At 37.8% G+C, this 14,337-nt stretch overlaps 1 protein-coding gene across 1 annotated transcript in view; it reads left to right on the top strand.

The window, feature by feature from the left end:
- The window catches only part of LOC127874830 (rho GTPase-activating protein 11A-like), a 37,025-nt gene extending 23,435 nt beyond the window's left edge, over positions 1-13,590 (top strand). Inside the window, exons 8-10 of the mRNA XM_052419462.1 lie at positions 1,046-1,172; positions 7,197-7,296; positions 9,294-13,590. Coding sequence (XP_052275422.1) covers positions 1,046-1,172; positions 7,197-7,296; positions 9,294-11,888 — 2,822 coding nt within the window. The 3' untranslated portion in view covers positions 11,889-13,590. The remainder of the gene's footprint in view (positions 1-1,045; positions 1,173-7,196; positions 7,297-9,293) is intronic.
- The last annotated feature ends 747 nt before the right edge of the window (positions 13,591-14,337 follow it).

Raw genomic sequence — 14,337 nt, 5'->3', positions numbered from 1 at the left:
TGCCAACAAATAATGTTTTCCAATTGTGGGTCTACTCTTCTTTTCAATTATTTTTTTCTTTTAATAATTATTTCTTATTATGTTTTTTATTCTTATATCAATAAAAAATTAAAGTTTTTTTTTACTATTTTGTTTAAAAAGTATTCAAAGAAATCAATGCAAGAATACATGACAAGTAAGGATTGTGTCAAAAAGGTGCCATTTAAGGCCCTATTATCAGTTTTGGGTGCCCCAACCTGTATAGGTGAGAAGACTGTTAGAAGACTGTGGGGACAGTGGGGTATGAGGAACAACTCATACACAGTAATTGACAGGTTCTTGTTGAATCAAGCACAGAATTATGTGAGCATCATAATTCATTAGAATTGAAAAAAAGTTCAATCAACCAGAAAAATCAAATTGACCAACTTTGACTTATATGCAAAATTTTGAGAGATTGGCCTACAAATTGTATGAACAGGTATAAAATAGTGGGTATTAATAGCTTAAGACATTATTGGCAACATGTCTGTTTAATTTATATTATCAATATTGTTTAATAAGGCATGGAATGTAAATTAAAATTGAGGGTAAAGTTCAATCGACCAGTATTGACCAGTAATGACCACTTCAGGAGTATTGACCGGGGCGGTTTTAACCGGTAAAAACTGCCGGTTAAAACCGGGGGCGTTCGATTGGTGCCAACCCTGCCCTGCACCTGAGCAGACGCTCATGGTGAGCTTTTGTGATAATATTGATAATAAGGATATATGGAAGGTCGAAATTAGTTGGCAAACATTATGTAATGAGAACCTTTTGCATTGCTATGTACCGGTATGTTACAGGGTTCACCTTATAATACAGAAGACACACGTGTGTATTCTAAAAAGTAAGGGCTCACCCTTAATAAAAGTAGCTATAGGCTAGGGAGCCCGTGCTTATTTTCATACCCCGGTGTTTGGTTAAATTTTTGGATAAATGAAGAATAAATACCAGGATGTTGTTGAAAATATACCATTGAACAATATTTTACTGATATGCTTGTTGTTTCCACTCACTGTTACAGGCATGCATCGCGCAGGCCATGACATGCCCAGTATCCCTCCCAGACCATACCAGACACCCCGGCAGAACTCAAAGTCACGCAAGAAGATCACACTGTTCAGCCCTGCAAGTACAACCAAAAAGAAAAGGTAATCAATGTTGTTTGTTGGGACTCCACTAAGAAAATCCATTCTGGTGACTGGTTTTAATATTGCACATGTGTAGGTTAAAGGTAGGATATGTATGCATTAAAACTGATTTAAGTCTAATTGTTCTGCATGTGGTGACTACATTCTCCGTTATTGTTTCATCATTATGTAAATGATGGGGTATTAAAACTACAACAGAATAATGCTCTAAATAAATGGGCCTATTACAATTTCATAGCTGCCACTGGCTCAAAGTTTTCTTTAGCCAAATTTGCTTTGCAAAGGCACAAATTGTATCATTTTGGCTATATTACGGGGTTTTATGAAGAAGTGTTTTAGCAAAAATATAAATTTCTTTACCCAACTGGGTCACTTTGTAGCCGTTGTTGAATATGGCAAAAAGCAGGGTAAGTCCTGCATTTAAAGCATTAATTTTCATATAAATACTTTCATAGATTGTTTCTCTCTTTGAAGGTTGAAATTTAGATTGTATGTAAGTAGATATGTATGCTTATCAACATAATCTTCAGTCACTCTTTCTAACCAACAATACACATATTTTCATGCATAATACTTTTCCAAATGTCTGCAAAGTTCCTATTTGACAATAATTTTTAAACACTGTATCTTTTGCCTCATAGACCAAATAACCTCTGTCTAAAACTTTGGAACAAAAAAGGTTGTAGTTATGAATGGTTCGAAAGCATGTCTTAATGTATTTGCTTGCATATATTTGTATTCGCAATGTAACTTGTTACAATCGTCTGTTCGTGTTCAGGTTCTGTATATTCTCAGATATGAACAATTTACAATTTTATACATTGAAGTGCCTCAAAAAAAGTGAAGCCAATATCAATTTTAATTTTTGTTGTTGAATTAAAATAGCAGTAGTGATTTGGGTCTTTCTCATCTAACCCTCTCCAGGTCTAGACGGTTTGTATCTCTTAATTACTTGAAATATGGACCATGATTTGTTTGGGCAAGTTTTTTCAATTAAGTATTATGCTATTCCCTGGTTTTTCCACAAAACAGGTAAAAATGATCTGATTCCACTTTTGAAGTGATTTGATTACCTACCCAATGTTTTCTATTTGTGAACCAAAATAAACTGAAAATGGAAAAAAAAATCAAATCCACTTTATTGAACCAAAGAGAATGTTCCTTCTTGTAGAGGTATGATTTCTCTTGTAAGATAGTTTAACAAATACTTATTTATTTTGCTAGCACTATTTCAAAGTGAACAGATTTGGTGAACCCTTAATGGGAATTAGAGGGTATTTAGCTCCCTCAAGGTTTTTCTAACATCATGCCTAGTGCTGCAACAATACGCCAAAAACCGTATTGCAATATATTGTCAGTTCAAAAACCCGTATTGCAATATATCGCAATATATTGCTAACTTGTACCAAAATTATAACTTGCCAATTACCCAATAATCCCATAAATTCCAATTTTAAAGCAAATTCTGGTAAATATTTACTATAAATGTGCTCAAGAATAATAAGAAACACAAACATTTGCAAATTTTCTTAAGTATCAAATACATTTTTGCAATTGTTACTATTTAAAGATGTGATGAAATAACGTTCAACCGGGGCGTTTTTCCCACTGAACACGCGTAATTCAGCTGACGTGATGTTCCCGTTTTTATACAACACAAAATACACCCATATTTCCATGCGACGTTCTACATGTCTGTATAATTTTCGCGCGCTTTTTATTGAGACAAAGGATAAAGCACTTTGTATTTGACGCTATAATTTTTTATTGTCGCCTTAGCATTCAAATTTGGAAGCGTGTTTCCGAAATTCGGATTACAAATAATGCTCAAATCAGAATCGAACGAAACATTTACAGCTGTGCGCAATTAATTCAACGATAATCTGTTCAAAAGCATCGAATGAATGCTCCCATGTAACAACGCTACTCCGTATAATACACTTTTTAGAATGCTTTTTTTACGTAAAAAATAATTTACACTGCTTTGTTTTGTTTACCTTTTTATCATTATTTCGGATGGCTTTTCTGGACGAAATGTGTATGAATTTTTGTAAAATTTTCGTACCGGTATGATGAAAATCATATCGCAATACAATATGCGGATTGCGTATTGCGATATATACCGATATACCGGTATATTGTTGCAGCCCTAATCATGCCTATGTTCTTACTCATATCATATAACAGTGCTCTAGCTTGGGTTTTACAACGGTGGGATGCTCTTTTGTCAAAAGGGCACTTTAGTGTACGCGGTCGTATAATCGGCATACTTTCAATCTAGCCTTTGTTATATATTTGATACTGCATGAATTTATTAGCTCATTTATTTTTTGAAAAAAAATTATGAGCTATTGTCATCCCCTTGGCGTCGGCGTCCGGTTAAGTTTTACGTTTAGGTCCACTTTTCTCAGAAAGTATCAATGCTATTGCATTCAAACTTGGTACACTTACTTACTATCATGAGGGGACTGGGCAGGCAAAGTTAGATAACTCTGGTGTGCATTTTGACAGAATTATGTGCCCTTTTTATACTTAGAAAATTGAAAAATTTTGTTAAGTTTTGCGTTGAGGTCCACTTTTCTCAGAAAGTATCAATGCTTTTGCATTTAAGTATCAAAGCTATTGCTTTCATACTTGCAACACTTACTAACTATCATAAGGGGACTGTGCAGGCAAAGTAATGTAACTCTGACTGGCATTTTGACAGAATTATGTCCCCTTTTTATACTTAGAAAATTGAAAATTTGGTTTAGTTTTGTGTTTAGGTCCACTTTATTCCTACAGTATCAAAGCTATTGCTTTCATACTTGCAACACTTATTAACTATCATAAGGGGACTGTGCAGGCAAAGTTATGTAACTCTGACTGGCATTTGGACGGAATTATGGGCCCTTTATACTTAGAAAATTGAAAATTTGGTTAAGTTTTGTGTTTTGGCCCACTTTACCCCTATAGTATCATAGATATTGCTTTCATACTTGGAACACTCGCAAACTATCATAAGGGGACAGTAAAAGGACAAGTTGCATAACTCTGGTTGTCATTTTTACGGAATTATGGCCCTTTTTTGACTTAGTAACTTTGAATATATGGTTAAATTTTGTGTTTCGATCCACTTTACTTCTTCTAAATATCAAGGCTATTGCTTTCAAACTTCAAATACTTTCATGCTATCATGAGGTTACTGTACCTGGCAAGTTGAATTTTACCTTGACCTTTGAATGACCTTGACTCTCAAGGTCAAATTATTAAATTTTGCTAAAATTGCCATAACTTCTTTATTTATGATTAGATTTGATTGATACTTTGACAAAACTACTCTTACCTGACATACCACAATAGACTCCACCCAAAACATCCCCCGTGCCCTCCCCCCCCCCCTCCCCCCCCTTAATTTTTTTTTTTTTTTAAGATCATCTCACAAATGACCACCACACCCTCACACTATACCCCCCCACCCCACCCCCCCCATTTTTTTTTGAAACGGTTAAAAAACACAAATATTTATTATGCCCCCCTTCGAAGAAGAGGGGGTATATTGCTTTGCTCATGTTGGTCGGTCGGTCTGTCGGTCCGTCCACCAGGTGGTTGTCAGACGATAACTCAAGAACGCTTGGGCCTAGGATCATGAAAGTTCATAGGTACATTGATCATGACTTGCATATAGTGCTGCAACAATATACCGGTATATCGGTATATATCGCAATACGCAATCCGCATATTGTATTGCGATACGATTTTCGTCACACCGGTACGAAAATTTTACAAACATGCATCTACATTTCGTTCAGAAAAGCCATCCAAAATAATGATATCAAGGTAAACAAAACAAAGCGGTATTTTGTAAAAATAAATTGTTACGTACAAATGGCATTCTAAAAAGTCAATTATACAGAGTAGCGTTGTTACATGGGAGCATTCATTCTATGCTTTTAAATGAATTATCGTTGAATTAATTACGCACAACTAAATGTTTCTTTCGATTCTGAAATGAGCATTATTAAATTTGTAATCCGAATTTCGGAAACATGCTGAAAAATGTGGGTGTATTTGTGTTGTATAAAACGGGAACATCACGTCAGGCGATTTACGCGTGTTCAGTGGGAAAAAAAAAACGCCCGATTGGAAGTTATTTCATCACATCTTTAAATAGTAACAAATGCCAAAATGTATTTGATATGTAAGAAAATTGGTGAATGTTTGTGTTTTGTGTTAATCTTGAGCATTTTTATAGTAAACACTTACCAGAATTTGCTTTAAAACTGGAATATACGGGATTATCGGGTAATTGGCCAGTCATAATTTTGGTACAAGTAAGCAATATATTGCGATATATTGCAATACGGGTTTTTGAGCTGACAATATATCGCAATACGCTTTTTGGCGTATTGTTGCAGCACTACTCGCATATGACCCCTAATGATTTTGAGGTCACTAGGTCATAGGTCAAGGTCACGGTGACCAGAAATAGTAAAATGGTTTTTGAATGATAACTCAAGAACGCATACGCCTAGGATCATGAAACTTCATGGGTAGATTGATCATGACTTGCAGATGACCCCTATTGATTTTGAGGTCACTAGGTCAAAGGTCAAAGGCACAGTGACCCGAAATAGTTAAATGGTTTCCGGATGATAACTCAAGAACGCATACGCCTAGAATCATGAAACTTCATGGGTAGATTGATCATGACTCGCAGATGACCCCTATTGATTTTGAGGTCACTAGGTCAAAGGTCAAGGTCACGGTGACCCAAAATAGTAAAATTATTTCTTGATGATAACTCAAGAACGCATACGCCTAGGATCATGAAACTTCATGGGTAGATTGATCATGACTCGCAGATGACCCCTATTGATTTTGAGGTCACAAGGTCAAAGGTCAAGGTCACGTTGACCCGAAATAGTAAAATGATTTTCGGATGATAACTCAAGAACGCTTTTGCCTAGGATCATGACACTTCATAGGTACATTGATCGTGACCCGCAGATGACCCCTATTGATTTTCAGGTCACTAGGTCATAGGTCAAGGTCACAGTGACAAAAAAAATCGTATTCACACATTGGCTGCTTCTACAACAGACAGCCCATATAGGGGGGCATGCATGTTTTACAAACAGCCCTTGTTTTTATTATTTTATGTTTGAAATACCGTCCAACCATCGCACCCAAGAATCCCCCCCCCTACCCCCCCCCCTCCCCCCACCCGAATCCCCCCCCTCAATTTTTTATTTTGTTTTAAGATCATCTCACAAATTACCACCACACCCTCACACTATACCCCCCCCCCCCCAATTTTTTTTTTTTTTTTGAAACTTAAAAAAAAAATATTTATTTTTTATATTATTTTATGTTTGAAATACCGTCCAACCATCGCACCCAAGAATCCCCCCCCCCCCCCCAGAATTTTTTTATTTTTTTTGTTTGCGTTTTTTTTTCGCATTTTTGGAAGATAATGTAATAAAGTCCACACACCCACAGTATACACCCCTCTTCACTCCACCCCTCCCTCCTTTGTGATTGAAAATGAGAAAACCTTCACCTTTAAAAAGAAAATAGATGAGCGGTCTGCACCTGCAAGGCGGTGCTCTTGTTTTAAATATTGTTTCTATAATGAATAAAACTACTTTCACTTTGTTAGTTGAGTGAAATGATTGGATCTTCTAATAAAATTACATGTATAATAATGTGATCAAAAAAGGGCATGGCAGGTTTTTGAGGGGTCAGGGTTGGACCTTGGGGTGGCAGGGTTCTGTGCCCTTCTATTTTAGCATAGCTGGAGCACTGATATAAAATATAATGTCCAGATACAGGGTTGGACCTTGGGGTGGCAGGGTTCTGCGCCCTTCTATTTTAGCATAGCTGGAGCACTGATATAAAATATAATGTCCAGATATATGCTCATTGGTCACTGCATTCATCCTACATGTCAGTATACTCTATACATTTTTCATATTCTGCTCACATCAGGTACTCATCAGTATACTCAGTGTAAGCACATTACTTACATTCTACTCACATCAGGTACTCATCTACCAGTAACCTCTCCATGTCTTCCAACCTAAACAAAGCCGGCAAGTCCAAGAGCATCTTCAGACGTCTCAGTGGCAGCAAGGGTGATCAGGTAGGCGTGTTACCCTGGCAGTGGGCCTTGCAAGACGATACCAGTCTCATTCTGCGAAAATTAAGCTAAATGCATGTGCATATCATGTTGTCCCAGATAAGCCTCTGCAGTGTGCACAGGCTAATCAAGGCGGACACTTTCTTACCATGACACTTTCTCCACACAGGCTATTGGTAGAACACTCCTCCTACCCTGGATTTCGGTTAAAACCTACTTCCTTTAAACGAAAAATACCATAAATGCTGAAAGTGTTGCCTGATAAGCCTGTGCAGACTGCACTGGCTAACCTTGGATGACACTTTACACACATGCATTTAGTCCAGTTTTCCAAGAACATCGCTCATATGGACTTCCGTTTGAAGTGGAAGTCCAGTCTTCCCAGAACACTGTTCATATGGACATGGTAATTGGTGTGAAGTGTTCATATGGACATGGTAATTGGTGTGAAGACATGGTAATTGGTGTGAAGTGTTCATATGGACATGGTAATTGGTGTGAAGTGTTCATATGGACATGGTAATTGGTGTGAAGTGTTCATATGGACATGGTAATTGGTGTGAAGTGGCATATAGACATGGTAATTGGTGTGAAGTGGAAAGAAATCTATTTGTAGGACTGTGTTTCTGCATCATTCATTATTTTATGTCATCCTTGATTATAAACATGACTAACCGCATTAACTTACATACTGCACGTCTAATTATACAACTGAATATTCTGACTACTTGTCAAACTAAATTTAACACAATTTTATAGGAAGAGACAATGGATTCAGCTGTTGTTTTTTAAGAGCCTGACTGTTCATGGAATAGTCAGTGTAACTGGTATAGTAAAGTTTATTTTCAAGAAGAATTTAGTCTTGAATAATAAGTGGATCAATTTGTCTTTGGTTTGCTGTATAGCTTGTTATTGGCTGGTCACTTGGGTTTACTGTTACTTGTTACAAACATATAAATGACCAACTTTTTATCCCCCGCCATAGGCAGAGGGATATTGTTTTGGCGATGTCCGTCCTTCCGTCTGTCCGTCTTTCCGTCCGTCCGGCACTTATATGTCCGGAGCCATATCTTGGAAGTGGTTTGGCAGTTTCATTGAAACTTGGTATGAGTATATATATGGATAAGAGGATGATGCATGCCAAATGGCATTGTACACCATATGTTAATAACGGAGTAATGGCCCTTTGTATCTTGAAAAAATGCTACTGTTGTGTCCGGAGCCATATCTTGAGAATGCTTTGGCGGATTTCATTGAAACTTGGTATGAGTATATATATGGATAAGAGGATCATGTACGCTAAATGGCATTGTACATTATCTGTTAATAACAGAGTTATGGCCCTTTGTATCTAAAAAAAAGCTTTTTTAGCCGAGTGTCGAATAGAACAATTTTGTGTCCAGAAGCATATTGGCGGGGGATATCAATTCAACAAATTTGCTTGTTAGTTTGAGTGCTAACTCTTGCACAACTTACACAAGTATATGGTTAAAATGTTCACATTTGACTTAGTTGTTGTTAATTATTATAAAACAACATCATTGAATTCTTTAAATACAGACAGGTTAACATCAATTAATATTTTGATAATATAACTATTTTTTCATCATTAGGCTATTTGTTTTCCTACTTAACAGTAAATTATTTTTCTCACTTTACTAGTCTTTTTTTATTTTTATTACCTGTAAATTTGAGCCTCAAACTTAGAAAAAAAGCCCTAATTCATTTGCTTAAAGTGTTGTCCCAATGCTTGTTGTGCAGTCTGCACATGCTACTCAGGGACAACATTTTCTGTCTAAACTGGATTTTTATATAGAAGGGAATTCCTTAAAACAAACAATACCATAAAGCGGAAAGTGTTGTCCCTGATAAGTCTATGCAGATTGCACAGTCTCACCTGAGACAACACTTTACAGACATGAATTAAGCCCCATTGTCCCATAGAGAGGCTCTCATTTCATTTCTCCAATCCCTCACACTAATTTCCACATGTTTTTCAGGCCTTCGCCGGTGACGTTCAGATCGGTCAGCGTCTAGCTGTGAGCCCGGTCTCCACTCAGAGTGCCCCAGTCATCATCACCTCTCGCAACACGACAACCTCCCCTATAGCGGCCATAGCACATAACTCCTCCGTCTGCGAACAATCCACCATCTCGACTTGCAGCTATGAAGACCGGAATTCTCTCAATGAGGGTTTCATTCACACGGAAGAAAGGGAAGGCGATATTACCCGCATCATGTCAGAGCCAGCAATCAACAGTTCCCGGGGGGACCAAAGGGAGTATGTGAATGTAGGGGACATGCTAGCCAGGGAGAGTTTCTCCGATTCCATGCTAGGGGACAGTAGAATGGAGACTCCACAGAACCACAGCCGCTCCCAGTCATGTGACAGCATCCTGGACGGAAGTACGAGAAGGTCCAGTTTGAGAAGGGGCCAGCCGAACTCTCTGAAAGCCGGTTTGCTGCATGGCGATCAGAAGGAGGTGCACAAGCTGAGGCGCAGTTTTGGCTTGGACAAGTCCGACATTGGCTACCCCATGCCAATTAGTGTGGCTGATGTCTCTCATGATGGCGACCAGTCCATGCAGTTGGACTGCAGTGTGGATCTGCTGATGACAGACAAGAATCCTGCCAACATGACCATTGTGGACATGTCTGTATTCAAGGACGTCATGGAAGATTCACCGGGGTCAGTCTCCCGCACCAATTCTTCACTGAGTCTGACGTCAGCAAAATCAGAACGAGCAGATGAAGAAAATGGTTACGAGTGTGACAACGAATCCGAAGTTGGCTCAGTCGTGAGTAAAGCGTTGAAGAAAAAGCATATCCCCCTGATGACTATCGAGCCAATGACTGTTAACATGAAGACTGATTGGACCAGTCAGGGTAGCAAGGAGGATGGTCAGAAGTCCCTGGTGCACCAGAAACAGGAGAGTAAGGATAGCCTACTGAGTGAGGCCTCCTCCGCCATGTCACCCCTGGAGACCTTCAAGAGTCGTGAGATGACACGGACATTGTCGGCCGACAGTGGCAAGGGCTCAATATGCGAGGAGCCCCAGGATAACGTTGACTCTACCCTCGATTCTGTCTCAAGCTTGGTCTTAAACCATGGTGTCAGCCCCAAGACAACTGTTGCCATGGAAACCTTGTGCAGTCATAGTAACAACCATAAGACAATTGTTGCTGTTGATACTTGCAGTGTTAAAGAATCTTTAGAGTATGAGGAAGTTTCTACTGTACAAGGTTCGAGTTCTTCTCCTATGGATGTTAATGATGATACTGATGCTTTTTCCTGTGAGTCACCTTCGTTGAAATCAAACCTTGCCCAGAAATCGGTATCCACTCAAGACTTGCAGCGCGAGACAGATACTCTGCAGAGTCGGGTGTCTCGCTCCAAAAGTCTGTTGGAAACCAGTGTTACGCAGAAGAAAACTAACATTAAACCGAACTTGCAGATATCAGCAGAAACACACAAGCTTCTAGCTCGTGCTGGCTACATAAAGGAGCAGAAAACTGAGATGCCAAAGACTGACTTTGATTTCACAGTTCCTAACACATTTCCCATTATTAAGCAAGCTGACTTTGATTTCACAGTTCCTAACACATTTCCCTTTATAAAACAAGCTGAAATGCTGAATCCGCGCCGGGAAAGTATAATTGCTTTGCAGAAAAATAATGCTGGCCGTGTTAAGAATAATGTCCTTCAGTTTGACAAAATCTCTGAAGAGCAGAAAGAGCTTGAAGTCAGGCACGCCTCTCCTTTAAGATTCCCCAATTCGACGTCTAGAAAACTGAGAACCCCAACGCTTTTTAACAGAAGTGCAATCGCTTCAAACAAGGACATCGATGCAATAAGGCAGTGCTTGAGCACTCCAAAAGAGAAGCTTCAATTTGGCACGGCAAAAGTACCGATTTCTACACAACTCATCAAGCCTTCAGATCCAGATTATACATCAACAGATGGGAAGTCTGGGACTGGTCTGAAAAGAAAACCCAGCATTTACAAGGCTGATCATGATGCCTCTATTAGAAGACAACGAGATAACAGCAATACAGTTGACACAATGGACTGTTCTCATCTAGATGATCATTCATTTGACATGTCAGAATCAGTCTTCAGAAATCATCAGTCTTTTGATATGTCAGACTCTGTCCTAAGAAATCATCCGTCGTTTGACATGTCAGAATCTCTGTTTGGAAAAACAGGCCTTGATCAATCACTGCTTGAGACCATCGCCAACGTTTGTTCTCCACTTAGTGAAAAAGTAAAAATGAAACTTAACGAGGACAAAATTGGAAAAGGTGATAAAGAGAACAGCGCACATGCTGCAGAAATGCCCGATTTAAAGCCATCAATATTGGGAACACCGATTTCCATGGACATGGTAAGATTCAGGACAGCTTCAAATAAAACGCCGTTAGAAATCATGAAGGTGGCCAGATCTCCTAGGTCGCCAATTAAGCCACTAAAACGACTCGGATCATCACCACATTCGCCTCGCTCCAGAGTTCATTCGCCAAATCTTATAAAAAACAGCAATAGATCTAGGCTTTCTACAATCCCCAATCAAAGTGACGATTTGAACAATTTGTAAATTTTGATGCTCAATCTGGCTTGTATTTGCTTTATTTTGTGTGCATGTCAATTTTTAAATTGTTGTAGATTTTGTTTTAAACAAAGTCTCCATTGTGCAATATACCTGACCATATAGTGGTGTATTTTATGCAGAATGAAGTTTCTTTCATATAGATTGCAATTTACCCTTACAGCAATTAAGTTTATTGTTATTTGAATCACCTAAAATGCTTAATTTTTTTTCAAATATACAGTTTCCAAAACGTTCGTATTTCTGTAAGGGTTTTGATGAAATTGTGCACATGAATATAATATGAATGACTGATTTAAACAGTGTCATGCACAATTTGTAGATTAAACAGGGTCATGCAAAATTTGCAGAAGGCGAAATTTAAGTCTTTTCCATCAATAATTTATTACAATACTGCAGTTAATGTGTTTTTAAATTAGCAGTGTATGGGAATATGGGTCTTTTGCCATTTGAGGCCAGCTTAGCTCCACATCAGCTTGCTCAGTCTGGTCAGGAGCTTACTGGCTGATTTTACCCTTTTCCAATCAGAGGCAAACTGAAAATGGCTATGTGCAAACAGCATAAAACTAGAACAGTTTGCGAGTAACTTGCATACAGCCTGTAAGTAACTCGCAGTCTGTTCAGGTTTTATGCTTTTTGCTGCTCATCAGTATCTTAGGGTAGGAAATGAAGCCTTTAAAACTGGAATCTAGTAAGAAAAGTCTTAAATTAAATTTTCTAAGGGACTACAAATGCGTAAAAATACGTATTTTAGTGGTGAAGAGTTAAAGTCACTCAAGGTGTCATTTGGGGATGAGGTAGCATCAGACCAAACTTACCAGATAAGCTGGCTGGTCTGGGGCTATGCTGGCTGCATATGCATGGCAAATGGTGGATAAAGAATCTTGTGATATGTTTGAATATGCTTAGTGTTATTAGCCAGTTTTTACTTTAAAGCTACTTAGGTATATAACATGTTATTTAATTTTGTATATTTCTTGATTTGTATTACCCTTTTACCATTTTGTTAAAGTGATTTTTTCCTCTGTACAAACACAATGTGTAAAACAATCATGTGGCATTTATGGTAAAAAGTTTATTTGTATCATATGTATACAATATTTTGTATCATTATGGAAAGTGCAGTAATAATATTTTCTGTGTGTTTATTTAACAGTTGTATATATTTGTTAAATTAACTGCTATTATTTTTAGCCATTTACTGAAAACTGCCCATAAGTTGTTTTTTTAATAACATTATGCAATATTTCATTAATTGCCATTGTCACAATTCAATGCTTAAGGTTAAAAATGTGTCTACATTTGAAGTGACTGGAAGGATTTTACAAAATACTTTGCATTTCATTCCATTACCAGATAATGTGCACTTACAATGTCCTTCAATCAGAGGTTAAGGTCATCATTCATGCTCCAAGGTCATGATTATTCCAATCCACTATCCACCTTTATTGTTTGTAGTGTGTGTATAACATACAATTCTCGCATGCCTGTATTAAATGTGGACAGTTTTATGTGTGTTGTGTACTTTGAAAAACAACTAACTTATTGTGTGTAATTGTACATCTTTTATACTATAGTATTAGTAAACGCTCATAAAGTGAATTTCTCTTGTCTTTAAAAATCTTTGTCAAGGATTCTATTTATTTTTGTTTAACCACTGAAGTGTCAGAGCTTAATATATATTGCAGTTCCTTTTTCGAAATTGCGCTAGAACCCTAAAATATTTAGTAGTGCATGATTGTGTATTATTATTTCGTTATCTTCTACTTTATGCAATATCTTCACTGTCATGATTTATACCATCTGCTGTCTTATGTATGGAGCTTTCATCATGTTACGTTACATTTATGCATGCTTCTTTCAGTCTGAAATAAAATGCATTGTATTCACAATAGTGATGTGTTTATCATTTCATTTAATTGTTACACCCTCAAATGCAGCTTTTTTTAGCTCACCTGATTGCTCAGGTGAGCTTTTGTGACCGGTCTTTGTCTGTCGTTCGTCCGTCCGTTAACATTTGCTCGTAAACACTCTAGAGGTCACATTTCTTGTCCCATCTTCATGAAACTTGGTCAGAAGCTTTGTCCCAATGAAATCTCGGCCGAGTTCTAAATTGGGTCGAGCCGGGTCAAAAACTAGGTCACTAGGTAAAAAAAAAAACAACCTTGTAAACTCTGTAGAAGTCACATTTCGTGCCCAATCTTCATGTGACTTTGTCAAAATGTTTGTCTTTATGATATCTTGGTTGAGTTCAAAAGTGGTTCCGGTCCGTTGAAAAACATGGCCGCCAGTGGGCGGGCAGTTTTCCTTATTTGGCTATAGAGAAACTTTGTAAACACTCGTTTACAAAGTCACAATTTTTGACCAATCATCATGAAAGTTAGTCAAAACATTGGTTTAATTGATTTTTTGGACAAGTTCGAAAATGGTCCAGATC

Source organism: Dreissena polymorpha, chromosome 3, assembly GCF_020536995.1.
Source record: "Dreissena polymorpha isolate Duluth1 chromosome 3, UMN_Dpol_1.0, whole genome shotgun sequence".
Taxonomy (NCBI): domain Eukaryota; kingdom Metazoa; phylum Mollusca; class Bivalvia; order Myida; family Dreissenidae; genus Dreissena; species Dreissena polymorpha.
This window is presented reverse-complemented; position numbering and strand designations above follow the sequence as displayed.